At 39.4% G+C, this 23,380-nt stretch overlaps 1 protein-coding gene and 1 pseudogene across 2 annotated transcripts in view; one reads left to right on the plus strand and one right to left on the minus strand.

Moving 5' to 3' along the window:
* The first annotated feature begins 385 nt into the window (after nucleotides 1-385).
* Nucleotides 386-23,380, plus strand: part of DDX46 (DEAD-box helicase 46) — a 73,134-nt gene continuing 50,139 nt past the window's right edge. For both annotated transcript variants that reach the window (XM_072841103.1, XM_072841104.1), the window contains exons 1-10: nucleotides 386-619; nucleotides 3,715-3,903; nucleotides 6,933-7,076; nucleotides 12,322-12,418; nucleotides 15,800-15,965; nucleotides 18,277-18,428; nucleotides 19,974-20,087; nucleotides 20,686-20,851; nucleotides 21,566-21,686; nucleotides 23,096-23,271. In XM_072841103.1, coding sequence (XP_072697204.1) covers nucleotides 603-619; nucleotides 3,715-3,903; nucleotides 6,933-7,076; nucleotides 12,322-12,418; nucleotides 15,800-15,965; nucleotides 18,277-18,428; nucleotides 19,974-20,087; nucleotides 20,686-20,851; nucleotides 21,566-21,686; nucleotides 23,096-23,271 — 1,342 coding nt within the window. In that variant the 5' untranslated portion in view covers nucleotides 386-602. The remainder of the gene's footprint in view (nucleotides 620-3,714; nucleotides 3,904-6,932; nucleotides 7,077-12,321; nucleotides 12,419-15,799; nucleotides 15,966-18,276; nucleotides 18,429-19,973; nucleotides 20,088-20,685; nucleotides 20,852-21,565; nucleotides 21,687-23,095; nucleotides 23,272-23,380) is intronic.
* LOC140642069 (U4 spliceosomal RNA) lies at nucleotides 7,146-7,227 on the minus strand (annotated as a pseudogene).

The raw sequence follows: 23,380 nt of genomic DNA on the forward strand, positions 1-23,380 counted from the left end.
GCCTGCTTCTCCTTCTGCTTGTGTCTCTGCCCGCCCCCCCCCCCCGTTTCTCTCATAAATAAATAAATAAATAAAACGTTTAAAACAAAAACAATACATATCAATGAATGTAATATAAATGAATGAAAGTGAATGGAGATGTTGGTAGCATCACTCAGCGCAGATTAAGGGGGACAGTATTATAGGTCGGGAATGCATACGGCGCCTCGGTAGCCCTTGGAGGAAAGATCTTCCCAGGGCCTGCAAAGCCAAGGCATCTTCCTCCACAGCACCAAAGCGCACAGACAGACCTTCTAGGCACTGCAGGGAAAACCCAGCCAAGGTCGCGCGCCTCTCGGCGCGGCCGGCGCAGTGCGGCCTCCAGCCCAGAGGGGGCGCTGTGGAGAGCCAGCAGCTTCCGGCCCGCTTGTCCCGTCTCTCTGCCGCGGCGCCCGCACGTCCTGTTTTCGTTGGCCGCTCTCGGATGGCCGCTGCAGCTGTATTTGCTGCTCCCTCTTAGTGCTGCTACTCGCCGGGCTGGCCGAGGGCGGCGGGGCCTCCTTCTTTGTTCGGTTCTTCCGTGCGTCGTCCCGAGGGGAGCCGCTGTCGGCGCGGGCGGCACCATGGGCCGGGAGTCACGGTGAGACGGCGCGCCTAGCGGCCGAGCGGCGGGCGGCGTCCCCGGGGTGGGGGAAGAGGCGGGAGTTGAGGTGGCGGCGGGACCAGGCCTGAGCCGGTGCAGCCCCACGTGCGGCCAGCGCGGCCCGCGGCCCGCGGAGCGGCAGGGGGGCCTCGGCCGAGAGAGTGGCTGTCCTTGGGCCGGTGACGGTCACTGGGTTCCCAGCACTGCCATGGCCCGTTGCAGCGCCTGGAGCGGAGCCGCCCCTCCCGGGGGTCAGTGATGGGCACCACGTCCCGCCATTTCCGCGGGGCCCACCGTAATCCCGCAGTCACTAGTGATCCCCGTTGAAGTTCTTAGCAGTTCGCGTTTGCCACGTTTTCTGGGCGCCTGTTGCTATTTTAGTTCTTTGTGCGTGTCTCGTATTTTCCCAAGTCAGTCGAAAGGAGCCGAAGACTACGTATTTTTACATCACCTACAACATTGAACATGACTAGCCTTTTAGCAGGTTACAATACATGCTTGTGGCATGGAGATTATGTCGCAGATATATATCATATTTCTTTATTAGGTGTTTTCTATCCTATTAAAATTGTGGATTGGGGGGGAGGTCTTACTAGAATTATGGTATCTCTTCAAAACTTTAGATTGTTACGTGGTTTGGGACCTTGAGGCTTTTATCTTAGAGATGAATGTTTGCTGTGTATTTAGCAGTGAGTGAAAGGTCCTTTTTATCTGAGATATAAGTAATGAGTAAAGTAATAGTAGTTTATTGAAGTACAGTGAACGTTCAGGGAAATGGACAAAGCTTAAGGATAGAGAGCTGGATGAAAATTTAACAAATCCATAATCTGTGTAACCATCACCTGGATAAAGAGAATTTCTTTGTTTACAGAGAATCCCTGTGAAGATCTTCTAAAATTTCCTTGAAGGCTATTTATCTGGCTATGCAGACCAGGAACCTGGAAGTGATTATTTATTTGATTCATTTTTCTCTCTTAACTGTCTAAACCCAGTAAGATTCTACACTCTGTTTTCATTCTTGCTCTCCCTAACCTAATTCCAGCCCTGATCATTTAGTACTCAGAATGCTACACTTGCCTCAAATTATCTTCCTGTGATCTTGCTCTTCTAAAAATTCCTCACACTGCCGCCAGAGTGATACTTCTAGAATAAAGATTATGCCATTCCTCTCTTTTCATCTGCATTGATTCTCATTGCCTCCAGGATGAAGTCAGACTCTTCAGCACAGCCTTCAGGGCCCATCTCAAGGAAGCCTCTTATAGCCCCCCCCCCCCTTGTGCTCTAGGTTAATTCAAGAAGTTATGAAAGGCTCAGAGGTGGGATGGAGCAAGGTGTTTGAGAAATAAGAGCCTAGTTTGCCTACATATATAGGTGTCATGAAGAAAAGTGGTAGGAGATAGGTTCTGGAAGGGAATTGGGTCCAGAATGTGAGTGGATTGTAGATTTAGTTTTGAAGGTTAGAATTTGAGAGTCTTTGAAGGTTTTGAGTAAGAAATGTGTACCTATGTTAATATAATGTGGTCAGAACTCTGTTTTACAAAGATTACTGTAGCAGCAACGAGTAAAACATTTCAGGGAAAAGGGCTTAGAAGTAAGAAGACAGAGATCTTCTAAAATGTCCTAACTAGAAAGCTCTGATGTGGAATAGTGAGTGAGAACTCTGAGGAGGTGATAATAGTGTGCAGAGAATTTACAGAAGTGAAATTAGTGATACTTCATGTTCTATTAGTTGTGTAGAATGAGAAAAATACTGAAAGTAACTGGTATTTTGAGCTTACTGACTGCAAGTTGGGATGATAAATGGCTTGGGGAGGCAAAGATAGTAAGTTTGGGTTTTAAACATTGAATTTCAGGTGCTTGAGGGATGATGTGGTGCGCTTATTCCCTAGCCATCTTATCCATGTTTATTGCTTTAAGTAACCTTTGTATACTGATGATTCCCTTCAACTCTAGACTCGTGTTGCAACTACCTACTTACATATCCATGGGAATGCCTAATATCCTGATTCCCACCCACCCCCCAACATGTGTTCCTTCAGGCTTCCCATCTTAATAAATAGCAATTTTATCTTTCTGCCCAGTCCAGCCACGTAGCTCAGAAACACCCATGAATTCTCCCTTGCTGTCACGCTTGGCATTGAATTAATCCTTAAATCAGGCAGTTCTAGTTTGAAAATCTCTAGATTTTGACACGTCCTAGAAACTCTCCACCTAACATTCTCATCCAATGCACCACTTTCTTACTTGGATGATTGTGTTAGCATTCTGCCTGTTTTCCCTGCTTCTGCCCTTGGCTTCAATTTGTTCTCCCCTCAGCAGCCAGACCAGTGCTTTAAAAATATTAGTGAGGTAACATTACTTCTGCACTTAGAATCTTCCAGTAACTTCTCAACTTACAGAGAGTGAAAGAAAAAATCCTTAGAATCGCCTCTAAGGCTCTACAGGGCCTTCCATGTTTGGCTGCCCTACTGTATCTCTCACCTCATCACATGGCACTCTCTCTTGGTTGTTGAGCCTTAGCCACATCTGCCTTCCTTGCTGTTTCTTGAGCACACCAGTCAAGCTTCCTCCTCAGGGACTTTGCATTTGCAGTACCTTTTGCCTGAAAAGTTTCTCCCCCCTGTATCTTCAAGGTTCCTTTTATTTTCTTCAAACCTCTGAAATATCTGTTGATTGGCAAGTTTTTCTCTTACCACCTGGTATAAAATAGCAAACCTGTGCCCCGTCGTCTCTCTCTTCATTTACTCTGATGTGTTTTTCTCCATAGCACCACATGATGTATTGTGTATTTATTGCTTTAGTTGTCTCTCATCTCTTCATTTACCAGAATGCAAGTTGCTTAGGGCCCCAAGGCAGGAGTTTGGTCTATTCTAAAATTTTTGCTGTCCTTGCTTCCTTTTCAGTATAGTTTTTTCCTGTCTACACAGACTGTAGATAGCTACAGGCATCATTCCTTTCCCCAGATTTTAAGAGTTGATGAATAAAAAGTCATTTCAGTGTTTGTCTGTTAAGATCTTTCGGGGAAAATCTGAGTAATTAAATATAGAAGCTACCTGTGTTTGCTAAACCTAATCTTGAACTTAACATTCTAGCCACTATCGAAAGCGATCAGCATCAAGGGGGCGCTCTGGAAGTCGTTCTAGAAGTCGCTCACCCTCAGACAAAAGAAGTAAACGTGGAGATGACAGACGGTCTAGAAGCAGAGATAGAGATAGAAGGAGAGAGAGGTCTCGTAGCAGAGATAAAAGAAGATCTCGGTCAAGAGACCGGAAGCGCCTGAGGTAAGACTAGTTTCCTAAAAATGATAAAGTGGGCCTTCTCAGGTAAATCAGGCTTCTTCAAAAGTGGAATTTAGTGGCCCCTTTGTGGGCATTCTCCTTAAACCCAGTTCATTTGATGAGGTCCAGAGGTGATTTGCCTGAAGCAAAGACTATTAAACGGTGTTTTAAGTTTGGAAACGTTAGGCTATATTTCTTGTAATCCAGAGAGAATCCCCAGAGTCCCCTGAGAAAGGTGGTTTTATTTTATTTTATTATTTTATTATTATTATTATTTTTTAAAGATTTATTTATTCATGAGAAACACACACACACACACACACACACACACAGAGGCAGAGACACAGGCAGAGGGAGAAGCAGGCTCCATGCAAGGAGCCTGATGTGGGACTCGATCCCTGGTCTCCAGGATCACACCATGGGCTGCAGGCGGCGCTAAACCGCTGCGCCACTGGGGCTGCCCTGAGAAAGGTTTTAAAAACAAGTGAAAGGTAAGGTAATATGTCATCAGGGCTGTTCTGTTCTAATTCTGTCCCAAGAGAGCTGACCACTGTGTTCAGAACAGCCACTAAAGGCAACAGGAGAAGGAAAAGGGCAGAGCCATCTGCAATCCCTGTTTGCTGTTTAACACTTTAAAGAAAAATGGGGGATCCCTGGGTGGCTCACCAGTTTAGTGCCTGCCTTCAGCCCAGGTCCTGATCCTGGAGTCCCGGGGTTAAGTCCCGCATCGGGCTCCCTGCATGGGGCCTGCTTCTCCCTCTGCCTGTGTCTCTGCCTGTCTCTCTGTTTCTCATGAATGAAAAAATCTTAAAAAAAAAAAAAAAAAGAAAAGAAAAAAAAAAAAAGAAAAATGGCTTTTTAAAAGCTTTTTATTTTTAAGTAATTTCTTTACCCAACATGGGCTCAAACTTATAACTCTGAGATCAAGAATTGCATTCTCTACAGACTGAGCCAGCTAAGCACACCTGGCCCACCCGGCCCACCCACCTCCCACTTTTTAATTTCTAAAAAAAATTCTATTTATTTATTTAAAATATTTTATTTTTAAGTAATGTCTGCACACAATGTGGTGCTTGAGCTTGCAACCTCAAAATGAAGAGTTGCATACTCTACCAACTGAGCCAATCAGGCAACCCTGTTTGACACTGTTTTATTTATTTTTTAAGATTTTTTAAAAAAGTTTATTTATTAGAGAGAGAGAGAGAGAGAGAGAAAGAAAAAAGAAAGAAAGAAAGAAAGAAAGAAAGAAAGAAAGAAAGAAAAAAGAAAAGGAAAGGAAAGGAAAGAAAAGAAAAAAGAAAAGAAAAGAAAAGAAAAGAAAAGAAAAGAAAAGAAAAGAAGAAAAGAAAGAAAAGAAAAGAAGCAGGCTCCATGCTGGGAGCCTGACGTGGGACTCGATCCCGGGTCTCCAGGATCACACCCTGGGCTGAAGGTGGCGCTAAACCACTAAGCCACCGGGGCTGCCCTTGGTAGTTTAAAAAACTTTTTTTTTTTTTTTAATTTTTATTTATTTATGATAGTCACAGAGAGAGAGAGAGAGAGAGGCAGAGACACAGGCAGAGGGAGAAGCAGGCTCCATGCACCGGGAGCCCGATGTGGAATTTGATCCCGGGTCTCCAGGATCGCGCCCTGGGCCAAAGGCAGGCGCCAAACCGCTGCGCCACCCAGGGATCCCAAAAAACTATTTTAGATTTAAACAAAAGAACCTCCTAATTTTTATTTTACTTTCACTTGCTTACATATTCCTCCGCATCAGTCAAGCAGCTGTAACCTTTCTAGCTGTTGAAAACATTGTAAATAAAAATAATCTTCCTTACACCAAAAAATCGTTTGATAAGTTTCTTATTATTATAATAGGAAATTAGACAAAGTTATACATGTGCTATGAACTGATCACAAAAAAACTGTCTTTTTCAAACAGCGGAAGAAGAAATTGAAAAGGTATTACAGGGTACTCAGGGAAAATACTCATTTATGAAAATGTGCATAGTGCTAACTTACTCAGTTTTGTATCATGTGGTGCCAGGAACAGTTTCATAAAATTCATTCATGTACTTGTTAAGTGAAATTGATTTTTTGGGATTTGGTCTTTGACTTTCAGGAGTGAAAGTAGAATCACAAGAAGAGCAAGAAGGATTTTGAGATTATCTAAGTGAATTCTCCATATTATATAGATGAGGAAGCTGTGACCCAGAGAGTTGATCTGCCCTGTGTCATCTCACAGTCAGCTCTAGAATAGAAATTGTTTCCTAGTCTTTTTTTTTTTTTTTTTTAAGATTTTATTTATTTATTCATGAGAGACACAGAGAGAGGCAGAGATACAGGCAGAGAGAGAAGCAGGCTCCATGCAGGGAGCCTGATGTGGGACTCGAACCCACATGATAATCCTAGTGTAAACTCTAGGATTACACCTGAGCTGAAGGAGGCAACGAACTGCTGAGGCACTCAGGCATCCCTGTCTCCTAGTCTTAATTTCTGTGATCTTTCCTTTTTTTTTTTTTTTTTTTTTTTAAGATTTTATTTATTCATGAGAGACACATAGAGGCAGAGACATAGAGGGAGAAGCAGGATTCATGCAGGAAGCTTGATGTGGGACTCCATCCCAGGACCTCACACCGTGAGCCAAAGGCAGACATTCACCCAGGCGCCCCTTCTGTGATCTTTCCATAGCCCCATTGTGCCCATCCTTATACTTAGGTTTTGGCTGACTGAAATTTGGATTTTCTACTCTAGACCATAGATTTTTTTTTTTTTTTTTTTTTTTAGACCATAGATTTTAAAAAGATTTATTATCACAGATTTGCTGTTTTTCAACAAATACCATTTTGGCATTAGTATTGTCATTTTTTTCTTTAACCACTTGTAAGAATTGGCTTTACTTGTTCCTTGTTTATCTGACTTGATGGTTAATTGAAATCTCAGCCTTTAATAATGGTAATAGTTAAAAGGGTTCTTTCAATACGGGACAGAACCATTATCTGAAAGAAATTTTACTTGGTTCATAGAATGAATGAAAAGTGTCCTCCTTTTAGGCGTTCCAGAAGTAGAGAGAGAGACAGAAGTCGAGAGCGAAGAAGATCTCGAAGTCGAGACAGGAGACGCTCAAGGAGTAGAAGCCGAGGCCGGCGATCCAGATCCTCCAGTCCTGGCAATAAAAGCAAGAAAGCTGAGAATAGGTAATGTTATTGTTGGACCATATCTCTCCTACAGTTTGGGAACTGACTCTTCCTTATTCTTTCCTTTTTTTATTTTTTATTTTTTTTCAATTAGCAATAATCGCGCCTCGGATAAACCTCATTGGCTACGATACTGCCACTGCGCAAAGCTCTTTCCTTTTTTTAAAAATTTTATTATTTATGAGAGACAGAGGCAGGCAGAGACATAGGCAGAGGGAGAAGCAGGCTCCATGCGGGGAGCCCGAGGTGGGACTCGATCCTGGGTCTCCAGAATCACGCCCTGGGTCGAAGGCAGACGCTCAACTGCTGAGCCACCCAGGCGTCCCTCCTTTTTTTTTTTTTTTTTTTTGTCTTTATAAATAATTACTTATTTTGTCTCTTATGAACTGTTGGTTGAATTTTAATTATAAAGCTTATAATTCTATTGAAAAGTACTAGGTTCAATTAGTTTTAACATTCATAATATATTCTCTTATTTAATACCTACTGTTAATGGTCAGGAATGTCTTGTATAAATATCTTTGTAGGAACTCTTTTTTCCTTTTTTTAAAAATTTTTATTTTTTAAATATTTTATTTGTTTATTCATGAGAGACACAGAGAGAGAGAGAGGCAGAGACACAAGCAGAGGGAGAAGCAGGCTCCACGCAGGGAGTCCGATGTGGGACTTGATCCCAGGACTCGATCACGCCCTGGGCCGAAGGCAGATGCTTAATCGCTGAGCCACCCAATTGTCCCTCTTTTTGCTTTAAAATGATGATCTTAGCATTTCTGACATTGGTTGACAACTTTTTAACTCATGATGTGCATTGCTGAATTGCTCTTCAGGATAGGTGTGAACTTTGCTTGTGTTAAGTTAAATGTACATGTTTCCTTAGGATGCTAGTACCATTCAATTTTGAGAGATATATATCTGTTAGACATAGTATGTTTATCCTTTATGTTTCTCTTTTTAGTGGTTTGTTCTTTGCCTATTTCTAAAGTGGCGACATACGATAGTTGATATAGGAGTTTGTTTCTGTTTTCTCTATATTCCTCTTATTAATCATGAGTTTTTCTCATGTCATTAATTTTATTTTATGAATTTTTTTTATTTGACCAAGATTGGTATAATAATACTCACTGAGATTATTTTGAATTAAAAATAAAATATAATTCAGAAAAGTGAATGAAATAAATGTGCAATCTATTAAATAATTATAAACCAATATCCACATAACCATTACCAAGGTTAAGAAATAGAACATGTATCTCCAGAAGCCCTCCATGTCCCTTCTCTAACTCAGCTCTCTACTACCCCAGATAAAACCACTCCTGACTTTTATACTCATAATTTCTTTGTATTTTTTTTAATAGTTTTACACCTGTGTTCACATCTGGAAAAAGAATTGCTTAGATTTATATCTTTTTTAATATTACCTGAATAAGTCACATATTCTTTTGTGTCTCTGTTGATTATTGTTTGAGACTCATCTGTGTTGCTTACAACAGTTTATTTTCATTGCTGAATGCTATTCTGTGGCATAAATATACCACTGTTTATCCATTCTACTGAGGTAGGTGTTTGGGTTAACTTTTTGGCTATTGTGAACATTTTTATATATGTGTCATAGTATACATGTGCATGAGTTTCCCTAAGGTGTATATCTAGGAGTGAAATTATATGGTCGTAGAATAAACATAGCTTCATTTTTTTTTTTTTAAGATTTTATTTGTTTGTATGAGAGAGAGAATGAGTGGGAAGGGTAAAGGGAGAGGGAGAAGCAGATTCCTGCTGAGCAGGGAGCCGGGTGGAGAGCTTGATCTCCTGGGATCATGACCCAAACCGAAGGGAGACACTTAACTGATTGAGCCACCCAGGTGCGCCCCCCCCTTTTTAAATTTATTTATTTGAGGGAGAGAGTGAGTGTGACCACATGAGCAAGGGGAGGGGCAGAGGGAGAAGAATAGAGACTCTAGTAGGCTCCCTGTTGAGTGCAGAGCTCAAAATGGGGCTCTTTTTGAGCCCTGAGATCTTGGCCTGAGCTGAAATCAGGAGTCATTCACTCAACCAACTGAGCCACCCAAGCACCCCAACATACCTTCATTTTTACTGTGTAATCCCAAATGCTTTCCAAAGAGGGAATACTAATTGTACTCCAGTGAATAGTGTGAGACTTGTGTTGCTCCATACCCTTCCCAATATTTGGTATTGCCAGTCCTTTTAATTTTGTTAATTGGTTATACATGTTATACCAGTTAATTGGTTATACATGTTATACCAGTATTGTTGTGCTTTTAATCTGTATTTCTCTGATGACTAGTGAGGTTGAACATCTCTTCATATGTTTATTGGTCATTCGGATTTCTTCTTTTCTGAAATATGTTAAAAATCTTTTGCTTCTTTTCCTGTTGTAGGAGGTTTTTGTTGTTTTAAAATACTCTGGTTGTCATTTGTATGAATGGCACGTATATTCTCTTACTCTGTGGCTTGTCTTGTCACTCTGTAATAATACTTCTGGTGAACAAAGACTTATGAAAGAAGAAATATTTCTCAATTCATGTTATGTATTTAGAAGAAAGTAGGTATTAAAGCCTGACAAGGGCAGTATGATAGAAGAAAATTAAAGTCTATAATTAATCTAAACATAAAAGTTATTATACCAAATCCAAAAATATATAAAGAAAATAACTATGAACTAGTTATATTTATTCCAGGAATGGATGGTTGATTTAACATTAGAAAATAAATCTGTTTAGGGGTGCCTCTGTGGCTCAAGTTGGTTAAGCGCCTGCCTTCGGCTCTGATCGTGATCCTAGGGTCCTGGGATCGAATTCCGCATCTGGGTTCCTGCTTTGCAGGGTGGTGTGTGTCTGTCTGCTTCTCTGTCCTGCCCCTCCTCTTGCTTGTGCTCTCTTTCAAATGAAGAAATAAAACCTTTAAAAAAAAATCAGTGTAATTCTTTATTAATAGGATTCAAAGTGTGCTTGCCTCAGGAGCACATATACTAAAATTGGAATAAGATTCAAGGAGAAAAGTCATGGTTATCTAAGTAGATTTAGAAAGAGCTTTTTTTATTAACTTCAAAATATATTCATGTTTAAAGTTCTTAGTGTACATGAATATAAAAGTGTTTCACAAACTGATTATAAAATTAGAAATGCAAGGGCATAAAGAATCTTAAAGAACAAGAGAGGAGGGCTACTAGATATTAAAACTTGTCATACAATTGTAGGAATTAAGTGTGGTTTTAGTAAGGATAGACAAATAGATCAGTGGAACCATATAAAGAGCCCAGAAACAGATCCCCACATACATGGTCATTTAATAAAAGACAGCAAAGACAGCGTAATTAGTGGGAAAAAGTTCTTTCAATAAGAAGTACTTGGTGGGGGGGGCACCTGGGTGGCTCAGTCGATTAAAAGTCATACTTGATATCAGTTCAGGTCTTGATCTCAGGGTTCTGAGTTCAACCTCAGTGTGGAGCCTACTTTAAAAAAAAAGTGGTACTGGGGACATTTGCTACCATATAATGAAGTAGGATCACCTACCTCATTCTGTACAAAAAAGCAGATTAAAGACCAAATTCAGGGATGCGTGGGTGGCTCAGTGGTTTAGTGTCTGCCTTCTGCTCAGGGTGTGATCCCGGAGTCCCAGGATGGAGTCCCACATTGGGCTTCCTGCATGGAGTCTGCTTCTCCCTCTGTCTCTGCCCTGCTCTCTTTCTGTCTCTCATGAATAAATAAATAAAATCTTTAAAAAAATAAAGACCAAACTCGATGGCATAATTGTAAACTATTTAGAAGTCTGTACTAGAAAATTGTCTTCTTTTCTTCTGGATGGCTTCATCAAATCTGGAAAGTGTAAAATGTACCAAATTTAAAGGGAGAGGAAAAAAAGACTGAATTGATTGCTTTCAAATTTTTTTTTTTTTAAGATTTTTATTTATTTATTCATAGAGACACAGAGCGAGAGGCAGAGACATAGGCAGAGGGAGAAGCAGGCTCCATGCAGGCAGCCCGATGTGGGACTCGATCCTGGGCCTCCAGGATCACACCCCAGGCCGCAGGTGGCACTAAACCGCTGTGCCACAGGGGCTGCCCAGAATTTTTTTTTCTTTAAAGATTTATTTATTTATTTATGATAGATATATATATATAGAGAGAGAGGCAGAGAAGCTCCATGCCGGGAGCCCGACATGGGACTCGATCCTGGGACTCCAGGATCTCGCCCTGGGCCAAAGGCAGGCGCTAAACCGCTGAGCCGCCCACGGATCCCCAATGTTTTTTTTTCTTACAAGATACCACACATAGGGGTGAAATGCAAGCCTTTGGGGGTTTTATTTTTAATTTTTTTATTTTTAAAGATTTATCTATTTATTCGTGAGAGACACAGACTGAGATAAAGAGACAGAGACACAGGCAGAGGTAGAAGTAGGCTCCCCATAGGGAGCCGATGCAGGACTCGATCTTGGATCCCAGGATCACGACCTGAGCTGAAGGCAGGCACCCAACCACTGAGCCACCCAGGCGTCCCCCATGCTGGGGTTTTAAGCATTATATATTAAATTATCGTACAGAATGTTAATGTTTTTTTTTTTTTAAGATTTTATTTATTTATTCATGACAGACAGAGAGAGAGGCAGAGGCAGAAGCAGGCTCCATGCAAGGAGCCCAATGTGGGACTCAATCCCGGCACTCCAGGATTATGCCTTGAGCCAGAGGCAGGCATTAAACCGCTGAGCCACCCAGGGATCCCCAGAATGATACTGTTTTCATAAATTTCTTCTTGTGTTAAATTTTACCTCTCAAATTTTGTCATTTTTATGATATGTCTAATTTTTCTTGGCCAAATTGCCAAATACTTAATAATATTTGCAATTAATGTTATAGGATTAAATTTTCAACTTATTTCCAAGGTGATTATTAATATAAAAGTTAAGTTGACTCTTGGAAGTTTCTTACCTCAAAAGTAAAATGCAAGTCTTTAAATGTATTTTATTATTATTTTTTTTTTTTGAGAGAGCGTGTGTGTATGTGAGCAGGGTATGGGAAGGGGCAGAGGGAAAGAGACTCTTAAGCAGGCTCCATGCTCAACATAGAGCCCGTCGTGGAGCTTGATCCCACTATTCTGAGATCATAACCTGAGCTGAAATCAAGAATTGGACACTTAACTGACTGAGCCACCCAGGCGCCCTCTTTAAATGTATTTTAAATGTGAATTTAAAGCACAAATAGATAATGTTTCTTTCTCTCTTTTTTGGTAGGTCTAGATCCAAAGAGAAAACAGATAGTGGGGAAAGCTCTAAAGAGAAGAAAAAGGACAAAGATGACAAAGAGGATGAAAAAGAAAAAGATGCTGGCGTATGTTTACTAACATGAATAATTGTATAGTATCAAATTTGTTTCTGTGATCACAAACTGTTGGGGTTTTATTATTGCTATTGATTTTATTTTATTTTATTTTATTTTATTTTATTTTATTTTATTTATTTTTTTAATAAATTTTTATTTATTTATGATAGTCACAGAGAGAGAGAGAGGCAGAGACACAGGCAGAGGGAGAAGCAGGCTCCATGCACCGGGAGCCTGATGTGGGATTCGATCCCGGGTCTCCAGGATTGCGCCCTGGGCCAAAGGCAGGCGCCAAACCGCTGCGCCACCCAGGGATCCCTTGTTTCTTTTTTTTAAGTAGGCCCTGCATCCAACATAGGGCTTGAGCTCACAACCCTGAGATCAAGAGCTCACAACCCTGAGATCAAGAGCCACCTGAGCCAGTTAGGTGCCCCTATATATTTTTATTTTTATTTAATTTATTTTTTCTTAAAAGATTTTATTCTTTTATTTGAGAGAGAATGAGAGAACACAGCAAGGGGAGCAGCAGAGGAGGAGGGAGAGGCAGACTCCCTGCTGAACAGGGAGCACAACGGGGGCTCCATCCCAGGACCTCAAGATAATGACCTGAGCCAAAGACAGATGTTTAACTGACTGAGCCATCTAGGTGCCCCTATTTTTATTTTTAAATAAACGATAACTTATAAAGAAAGAAACAGGTTAAGGAAAGAACAGTGAAAGCTGTTCCCATTAGAAAATTTTTTTCTCAAAAATCTTTCATGTCTATGTACATTATCTGTTTTTACTTAAGAAAATGTGACCGTAACATATATACTATGCTATACCTTGCTTTTGTTCTGTTTTTTTTTTTTTTTTTTAATTAAAAAATCTCTACTCCTGATGTAGGGCTCAAACTCAACCCCCAGATTAAGAGTTGAGGCTCCACTAACCCAGCCAGGTGCCCTCCTTTTGTTTATTTTTAAGTTATGCATTATTTTATCAACACATAAGGTCTGAAGAAGAATAAACAGCAGTAGACCCACTATCCAACTTAAATAGATTGCCACACTGTTTTATTTATTATATATTGGAGGTCTGTCCTCTGTAACTGCATAAATGATATAGCTCAATGTTTTTAATGTCTGCATAGTGTTCTGTTGAAACAATGTAGAGAAATCACCTTTGATGGGATGGATATTTAGGTTGTTTCCAGGCTTCGTTATGAATAGTGGTATGTGAATCCTTTTACGCATGTCTTTTGTGAATATAGTATAGGTAAATTGGTATCAGTGAAATGGCTTTATCAGTGTGTTGCATTTAATGTTTTAAAAAATAGCATCAATTACCCTCTAAAAGATTTGTATACTTTTTAAGAGTTTATTTATTTATTTATTTATTTTAAATCTTATTTATTTATTTATTTATTTATTTATTTATTTTATTAAATTTTATTTATTAATGAGAGACACAGAGAGAGAGAGGCAGAGACACAGGCAGAGGGAACAGCAGGCCCCATATAGGGAGGCTGATGTGGAACTCTATCCCGGGACTCCAGGATCATGCCCTGAGCTAAAGGCAGGCGCTCAACTGCTGAGCCACCCAGGTGTCCCTTAAAGTTTGTTTATTTAAGTAATCTCTACACGCAACGTGGGAACATTCAATGTGGGGCTAGGCTACTCTTGCCACCTCAAGATCAAGAGTCATGTGTTCTGACTGAGCCAGCCAGGTGCCTTAAGTTTTTTTTTTTTAATTAAGTTGGAAATTTTAATTCCAGGGTACTTAACATCCAATGTTATATTAGTTCCAAATCACCATTAAAATTGTGTGGTATTGGGGATCCCTGGGTGGCTCAGCGGTTTGGTGCCTGCCTTTGGCCCAGGATGAGTCCCGGGATCTTGTCCCACGTTGGGCTCCGACATGGAGCCTGCTTCTCCCTCTGCCTGTGTCTCTGCCTCTTCCTTCCTTCCTTCCTTCCTTCCTTTCTTTCTTTCTTTCTTTCTTTCTTTCTTTCTTTCTTTCTTTCTTTCTTTCTTTCTTTCTTTCTTTCTTTCTCTTTATGTCGATCATGAATAAATAAATAAAATCTTTAAAAAGAAAGAAAACTCAGGGGAAAAGCTTTAAAAAAAAAAATTGTGTGGTAGTGGATGCCTGGGTGGATCGGTGGTTTAGTGCCTGCCTTTGGCCCGGGCTGTGATCCTGGAGGCCTGGGATTGAGTCCCACATAGGGCTTCCAACATGGAGGCTTCTTTTCCCTCTACCTCTGTCTCTGCTTCTCTCTCTCTTTCTCTCTCTGTGTCTCTCGTGAATAAATAAATAAAATCTTTAAAAAATAAAATTGTGTGGTAAATTTTCCTGTTTTTTGATATATATATTTCCATATCTGTCTATAATTATGGCATATGTAAATTATTTTTTAAAAATTTTATTTACTTGAGAGAGAGAGATCAGAAGCTGGGGGAGGGGCAGAGGGAGAGGGACAAGTAGACTCCCCGTTGAGCACTGAGCCTGAAGCAGGGCTTGACCCCAGTACCCCCAAGATCATGACCTGAATTGAAATTAGACACTTAACTGATCTAGCCACCCAGGTGCGCCAGCATATGTCAACTTTTTTTATTTCTGTGGTGCTTAATCATTAAGTTTCTGCTTATGGCTGTGAAAATGGTTTGTTGTCACCTTTCCAGAGTATTATTAATCATCTTGATAATGTCTTTAGAATGGCTGTTTTTAGGAAACCTAGACCTAAAGACTAAAAGACCAAAACTTTTTAATCATGTTAATAAATCGCTTTCACTGACTCACTTATTTGTAATAGAAGATTTCTTTTTCATGGAGGAAAATTTGGAGTTTAGTGGATTTAAAGTTGAGAATAACTAATAACTGGAATTTTGCTTGTTAATTTATCTAGTGTCTAGTTTGAGAAAGTGAATTCATGTGTGTATCTAGCTTTTAATTAAAATGTGATTAGTTTATTGTCTTTGAAGTCTGCTTTCTTAGTTGTAGATGCCTTTTTAAAAAGATTTTATCTATCTATCTATCTATCTATCTATCTATCTATCTATCTATCTATCTATCTATGAGAGACACAGAGAGAAAGAGGCAGAGACACAGGCAGAGAGAGAAGCAGGCTCCATGCAGGGAGCCTGATGTGGGACTCGATGTGGGACTCGATCCCGGAACTCCAGGATCACTCCCTGAGCTGAAGGCAGGCATCCCTGTTGTAGATGCTTTTTATTGTGATTTCATTTTGCTGGTATATTTTAAAAGATGTGTGATCTAAATCTGTTCTAATTTGAGGAATTTGTAAAAACGTCTGTTTTCCCTTTTCCTTTTTTATAATTTGGACAGTTTATTTGGAATGTCCCTGGAATAAAGTTAATCTTTTTTTCTCTGTATCTCTCATTTTCCCCCAAGAATTTTGATCAGAATAAGTTGGAGGAAGAAATGAGAAAGCGAAAAGAAAGAGTTGAAAAGTGGCGAGAAGAGCAACGTAAAAAGGCCATGGAAAACATAGGAGAACTGAAAAAGGAAATTGAAGAGATGAAACAAGGGAAAAAATGGAGTTTAGAAGATGATGATGGTATATTCATTTGTTAGACTAGTAGCCTATATAACAATTCATGTAGAATATTCTAGAAATATGAGTCATATTTCATGCTGGGAATTTTTAGGCCATTTTTTACTGTGGAAAAATATAACATTTTAACCATTTTTAAACTTTATTTATTTATTTTTAAAGATTTTGTTTATTTATTCATGAGAGACACAGAGAGAGAGGCAGAGACAGAGGGAGAAGCAGGCTTCCGGCAAGGAGCCTGATGCAGGACTCAATCCTGGGATCACGCCCCGAGCTGAAGGCAGACGCCCGACCACTGAGCCACGCAGGTTTCCCTAACGATTTTTTTAAAAAGATTTTATTTATTTGAGATAAGAGCATGAGCAAGGGGGTGGGGCAGAGGGAGAGGGACAACAGAACTCCCTATTAAGCAAGGATCCCGATGTAGGGCTCGATTCTAGGGCCCTGAGATCATGACTTGAGCTGAAACCAAGAGTCAGAAACTCAACCAATTTAGCCACCCAGGTGCCCAGATTTTAACCGCTGTTAAGTGTATAATATTGTGGCATTAAGTACATTCATGTTTTTTTTCATCATCCATCACCACTGTCCATTTCCAGAACTTTTTCGTTATTCCAAACAGAAACTCTGTACCCAATAAAGATTTTTCTTTACCTTTTTTAAAGATTTTACTTAAAAAAGAAAAAAAAAAGATTTTATTTATTTATTCATGAGACACACAGAGAGAGAGAGAGAGAGAGAGAGAGGCAGAGACACAGGCAGAGGGAGAAGCAGGCTCCATGCAGGGAGCCTAATGCGGGACCCGATCCCGGGACTCCAGGATCACACCCTGAGCCAGTGGTAGGCACCAAACCACCAAGCCATCCAGGGATCCCTCAAGATTTAAAAAAATTTTTTAAGTAATCTCTATACCTGATGTGGGACTTGAACCTACAACCCTGATATCAAGAATCACATGCTCCACTGACTGAGCCAGCCAGGTGTCCCTGTACCCAATAAAAATCAATTCGCCATCTTGCCCTTCTCTCTACTTCCTATCTCTGGTAATATCTATTCTATGAATTTGCCTATTCCAGGTACCTCACATAAGTGTAGTCATACATTATTTCTGCTTTTGCAAGTGGGCTTATTTTATTCACTGTTATGTCCTCAAAGTTCTTCCATGTTGTAGCATGTATCAGCCTCTCATTCCTTCTTTATGGCTGAATCATAGTCTATTGTGTGTATAATACTACATTATGTATACCTTTTTTTCTGTTGGATATGTGGGTGGTTTCACCTTTTGACTATTGTGAATAATGCTGCTATGAATATAGTGCAAATATCTCTTTGAATACCTGCTTTTGGTTCTTTTGGATATATACCTAGAAGTAGAATTACTGGATTCATATTGAGCTATTAAATCTCTTGTAATATTTATTAATATGTAAATTGTAGGTCAATGTTCTATTTTTTTTTTTAAGATTTTATTTATTTATTCATGAGAGACACAGAGATTGAGAGAGAGAAAGAGAGAGGCAGAGACACAGGCAGAGGGAGAAACAAGCTCCATGCAGGGAGCCTGACATGGGACTCGATCCTGGGATTCCAGAATCATGCCCTAGGCTGAAGGCAGGTGCTAAACCGCTGAGCTACCCAGGCTGCCCCTAGGGCAATGTTCAATAAGGAATTACTGATTTTACTTTAGACTGGAGAGTTGGGTTCTTATGGGCATAGTCAATAAATAGCTTTTTAATTTTTTACTACAAGTAAGAATGTTAGTAATGAAGGTAAATTAAGGGTATGTTTTTAGGTCCTTCCTGATTTTTCATAACTTGGAAGTATTTCCCTATCATATCTGATTTTGATTTTTAGGTTTTAGTGAAGTAGGCAAGTATGAAATTTTATAGGAAAATGGAAATTTGCTTCATTTTTCTGTGCAAAATACAGTGAATTTTTCAATTTTTGTGAAAATTTCAGAGTGGTTTAAATAGATGAAGGAATTGTATTCTTAAGGGACAATGATGTCTTAGTTGAAATTAAAATGTGCTATTTTTTCCTGTGATTTTAAAAATAGGTAATTGAAAGAAAAGAAACCTATAATTTAGGAGTTTTTAGTCTTTTTCAGTTTACCTTATAGTTTATTATTATTACTACTTAAAACTGATATATGTTTTATTTAGAAACTCATAAATGTATTTGCACTGCTGTGTACCTGGGTTGATTGGAAGGGAGGTTGTTTGTGCAGTGAGAGAATCGGTAGTGGTGGGATGCAACCTGAGTATGAAGTATTTCCTTTGAAAACGTGTACAGAAAAGTGATTCTGCCATTTTAGATGATGAAGATGATCCTGCGGAAGCTGAAAAGGAAGGAAATGAAATGGAAGGTGAGGAGTTAGATCCATTAGATGCTTACATGGAAGAAGTAAAAGAAGAAGTAAAGAAGTTTAATATGAGAAGTGTGAAAGGTGGTGGGGGAAACGAAAAGGTAGGTCATTTTCTCTTATTTTTATTTTATTTTTTATTTTTTATTTTTTTTTAAAGATTTTATTTATTTATTCATGAGAGACACACACACAGAGAGAGGCAGAGACACAGGCAGAGGGAGAAGCAGGCTCCATGCAGGGAGCCCGACGTGGGACCCGATCCCAGGTCTCCAGGATCATACCCTGGGCTGCAAGCGGTGCTAAACCGCTGTGCCACCAGGGCTGCCTTTCTCTTATTTTTAAAGATTTATTCCTAATTGGGTAACTTGAATTATTGTAGTGACCTACTAGGGCTGGCTTGCCTAACTTTAGGAAATTATTTCCTCTTCCATCTCAAGAATGCCGGTACTTTTTCTCAGTACTGCAGATACTTGAGAGTTTTAGCTATAAGCATTCTTTGAGAATTAATTTTTTTGTTTTAAGGATTTTATTTATGAGAGAGAGAGAGAAAGCATGTATTGGTGGGGAGGGCCGGAAGGAGAGAGATAGGCAGATTCCCTACTGAGTAGAGTCAGATGTAAGGCTTAATGCAAGGACCCCAAGATCATGACCTGAGCTGAAGGCCAAGGCTTAACTTACTGAGCCACCCAGGCACCCATGAAAAGTCAGTCTTAACACCATCATCTTTATTTGGTATCTATGTTTGCTGTTGACTTCTCAGTAGGTCCTCTCCACATTTTTTCTTTTTCTTTTTTTTTTTAAGATTTTATTTATTCATTCATGAGAGACACACAGAGAGAGAGGGAGGCAAAGACACAGGCAGAGGGAGAAGCAAGCTCCATGCAGGGAGCCCGATGTGGGGCTTGATCCTGGGACTCCAGGACCAGTGGCTTAACCGCTGAACCACCCAGGCGTCCCTAGTAGTAGTTTTTTTTTTTTTTTTTTTTTTTCAATTTATTCATTAGAGACACACAGAGAGAGGCAGAGACGTAGACAGAGGGAGAAGCAGGCTCCATGCAGGGATCCCGATTTAGGACTGAATCCTAGGACTTTGGGATCACACCCTGGGCCAAAGGCAGGTGCCAAACTGCTGAGCCACCCAGGCGTCCCCCTAGTAGTATTTTTTAAATGAACTATGTTACATAATTAGATTTTATATAAAATGATATAAAATGATAAAAAATTATAATCCACAGTATTAAGTAAAAACTATATGCTATATAATGCAGTTACATTGCATTTTAAAATTTAAACAAGTTCATAAAGAAAGACTCCTTTTGTCTTTTTTTTTTTTTTTTTTTTAAGATTTTGTTTGTTTATGAGAGACAGAGAGGTAGAGACACAGGCAGAGGGAGAAGCAGGCTCCATGCAGGGAGCCTTACGTGGGACTCAGTCCGGAGTCTCCAGAATCATGCCCTGGGCTGAAGGCAGTGCTAAACTGCTGAGCCACCCGGGTTCCCCTCCTTTTGTCTTTTTTGTCACTTAAGTTTTCAGTAGTAATTAAGTTAATTCAAATTATAAATTGTGACAGTTGTTACTGTATTTCATTTGCACACAATTTGTTTTTCATTTTTACAAATACTTTATATATTCTTGTTTCATTTTAGAAGTCTGGGCCTACAGTCACCAAAGTTGTCACTGTTGTAACAACCAAAAAAGCAGTGGTAGATTCTGATAAGAAGAAAGGTGAACTGATGGAGAATGACCAGGATGCCATGGAGGTAATTCTTCATTAATTTTGACTTTGTTCATACTATACTAGAAGTTATTTATTAGAAAGCATTGATGGAGATGTACTTTCTAGTTACAGAAACTTCTGTTAAGAGGAATTCTTGCTATTCTCAACTGTTTTGTTGCTAAATATCCAGTGGATAGAACATTCTAGTATCTGACCTTTTTCTGTATGCCCACTTTTTGCTTCCTCTCTGCCCCTCATCAGCTCACCTCAGGCATATAGGGTGGGAGAAGAAATAAAGTGACAGAATGAATTGAATTTCTTCCTATTGACCTGCATTGTAAAGATTTGTGTGGAGAGAACTATATCAAAACTTCCTTAAAGCCATATTAGAAATATTTTGTCATTTTAGCTTTATGCTGTCATTAGTAGGAGTTTTTGTGAGGGCCAAGAAAAAAGAATAAGTTGAAGAATTCAGAATGTAAATAAGTAAAAGCCAAAGAATATTTTCTAGGACAGGAGAATTTCCTTTATTTATTTATTTAAATTGTTTTTAAGAGATGAAGATTTTAAAATCTAGGAATATTGCCTCCCATAAGGTGAAATTAGTAATGGATTTAGCTTTTTACTTTTTTTTTAAATAGTATTCTTCAGAGGAGGAAGAAGTTGATCTTCAGACGGCTCTTACAGGCTATCAGACAAAACAGAGAAAGCTTCTAGAACCAGTGGACCATGGAAAAATTGAATATGAACCATTCAGAAAAAACTTTTATGTTGAAGTTCCAGAATTAGCAAAAATGTCTCAAGAAGGTAAAATTCTTTTATTAATGTATTGGCTGTTGTGGAATAGAGAGGGATATGCTTTGCTTTGCTCAGGAGGACTATGGATAGGTGTGTGTTGATGCACTAGCAGAGTCATTTGCATAGCTTACCTGAAGAAGTGAGAGAGGAAACTAGATCTCAAGAAGTCATTCTAATGAGTATGAGCATCATCTCCAAAGATTCAGACCAGTTAGGAATCAGTGTAGCTTTGAAGTTATTTTAAAAAATGAGAGTAATTAGTTTGGGTCATGTAGTTGAGATTTTTAGGGTTCAGAGTACTCTTCATTTGAAGTTACCAAATGAATTACTGTTAGTGTTTAACCTTCTAGGGTATGAACATTAGGAACCAATGTGAATCTGTATAATACTGGTAGATAAGGATAATCTGGGCAATTCTTGCTTGGAGAAATACTGTATTACCTGCCAATCATTGTTTGTTATTGATGTTGCAATATAAGACATAATAAAAGCCATATTATAGAAATTGGAGTATTTCTTTTTGTTCCCAGTTAGTGTAGCACTGATTGTATTAACCCTCCCTGAGCTGATCAATACTTGGTCCTGTAGCTTTCTGCAGAGTTAATCTTCAGTAGCACTAAAAAAAAGAATTGAAGATTCTTAATCTTACCATGCCTGATTGAAAAGTAGAAGGCATTAATGGAACAATATTTAACAGTTTATAATCTGGATTTTGTTTTGTAGAGGTAAATGTATTTCGGTTGGAAATGGAGGGCATCACTGTCAAGGGAAAAGGTTGTCCCAAACCAATTAAATCTTGGGTCCAGTGTGGAATTTCCATGAAGATCTTAAATTCTCTCAAAAAGTAAGTGGTTAGCAATTATATACACATTTGTCTTTCTTTCCTTTCTTCCTTCCTTCTTTCCTTCCAGATTTTATTATTTATTTGAGAGATCACAAGAGGGAGCTCAAGAGTGGGGGAAGGGGCTAAGGGAAAGGGTGAAGTAGACTTCCAGCTGAGCAGGGAGCCCAACATGAGGCTCAGTCCCAGGACTCTTGATCCAAGCTGAAGGTAGGCACTTAACCAACTAAGCAACTCAGGCACCCCATCTACATTTTTCTTTTTTTTTTTTAAGGATTTATTTATTTATTTATATTTATGATAGTCACAGAGAGAGAGAGAGAGAGGCAGAGACACAGGCAGAGGGAGAAGCAGGCTCCATGCACCGGGAGCCCAATGTGGGATTCGATCCTGGGTCTCCAGGATCGCGCCCTGGGCCAAAGGCAGGCGCTAAACCGCTGCGCCACCCAGGGATCCCTCATCTACATTTTTCAATGTCTTAGTATTCATAGTGGCTCTTTTATACAGTTAACTACATTACATTTTTATTTATATTTATAGGAAAAACTTACTATTTTTTTTTTTTTTTAAGATTTTATTTACTTATTCATGAGAGACACAGAAAGAGAGGCAGGCTCCCAGTGGGGAGCCCAATGCAGGACTCGATCCCAGGACCTCGGGATCATGACTCGAGCCAAAAGCAGATGTTCAACCACTGAGCCACCCAGGCATCCCTTACTATTTTTTTTCTTAAATACCTTTATTGAGATAGCATTTACCATGTTATGAAGTATACTCTCTCAATGTATAGTCCAATGATTTTCAGTATACCTACAGAGTTACACAGTCATCACCATAATCTAATATTAGAAAATTTCCTTATCCCAAAAAGAGGCCTATATCCATTCACTTCTCCCTTCTCTTTCCTAGGCAGCCACTAATCTACTGTCTCTAGATTTGTCTATTCTGGACGTTTCCTATAAATGGGATTCTACTAATGTAGTCTTTTGTCACCAGCTTCTTTATTTTATTTTTTTTTAAGATTTTATTTACTTATGCATGAAAGATACAGACAGAGAGAGAGAGAGGCAGAGACAGGCAGAGGGAGAAGTAGGCTCCATGTAGGGAGCCCGATGTGGGACTTGATTCCGGGTCTCCAGGATCACACCGTGGGTTGAAGGAGGTGCTAAACTGCTGAGCCACCTTGGCTGCCTAGTCACCAGCGTCTTTAACTTAGCATAACATTTTCAGTGTTTATCTGTGATGTAGAATGCCTTAATACTTTATTCCTTTTTGGCAAACAAAAAAAATACTTTATTTCCTTTTTTTTCATTGTTATGAATATACCACATTTTGGACAACTTTATTTTGGGACTTTGGGAGATCCAGAGATCTCACTTTTTATCTTGTCTTCCTTTGGTTTGCTTTATAAGGCATGGCTATGAAAAGCCCACACCAATTCAGACCCAGGCGATTCCTGCTATCATGTCCGGACGAGATTTGATTGGTATTGCCAAGACAGGAAGTGGAAAGACCATTGCTTTTCTGTTACCCATGTTTAGACACATCATGGATCAGAGGTCATTAGAAGAAGGAGAGGGGCCAATAGGTAAAATTCTTTTCATTAAACTATTTTTTCAGGTAACAACTTTGTTGTCAGTTAATCAGAAAGACCTAATACTTTATAATGTTCTATTATATCAATAAAGATGTCTTTA

This window comes from Canis lupus, chromosome 10 (genome assembly GCF_048164855.1).
Source record: "Canis lupus baileyi chromosome 10, mCanLup2.hap1, whole genome shotgun sequence".
NCBI lineage: Eukaryota > Metazoa > Chordata > Mammalia > Carnivora > Canidae > Canis > Canis lupus.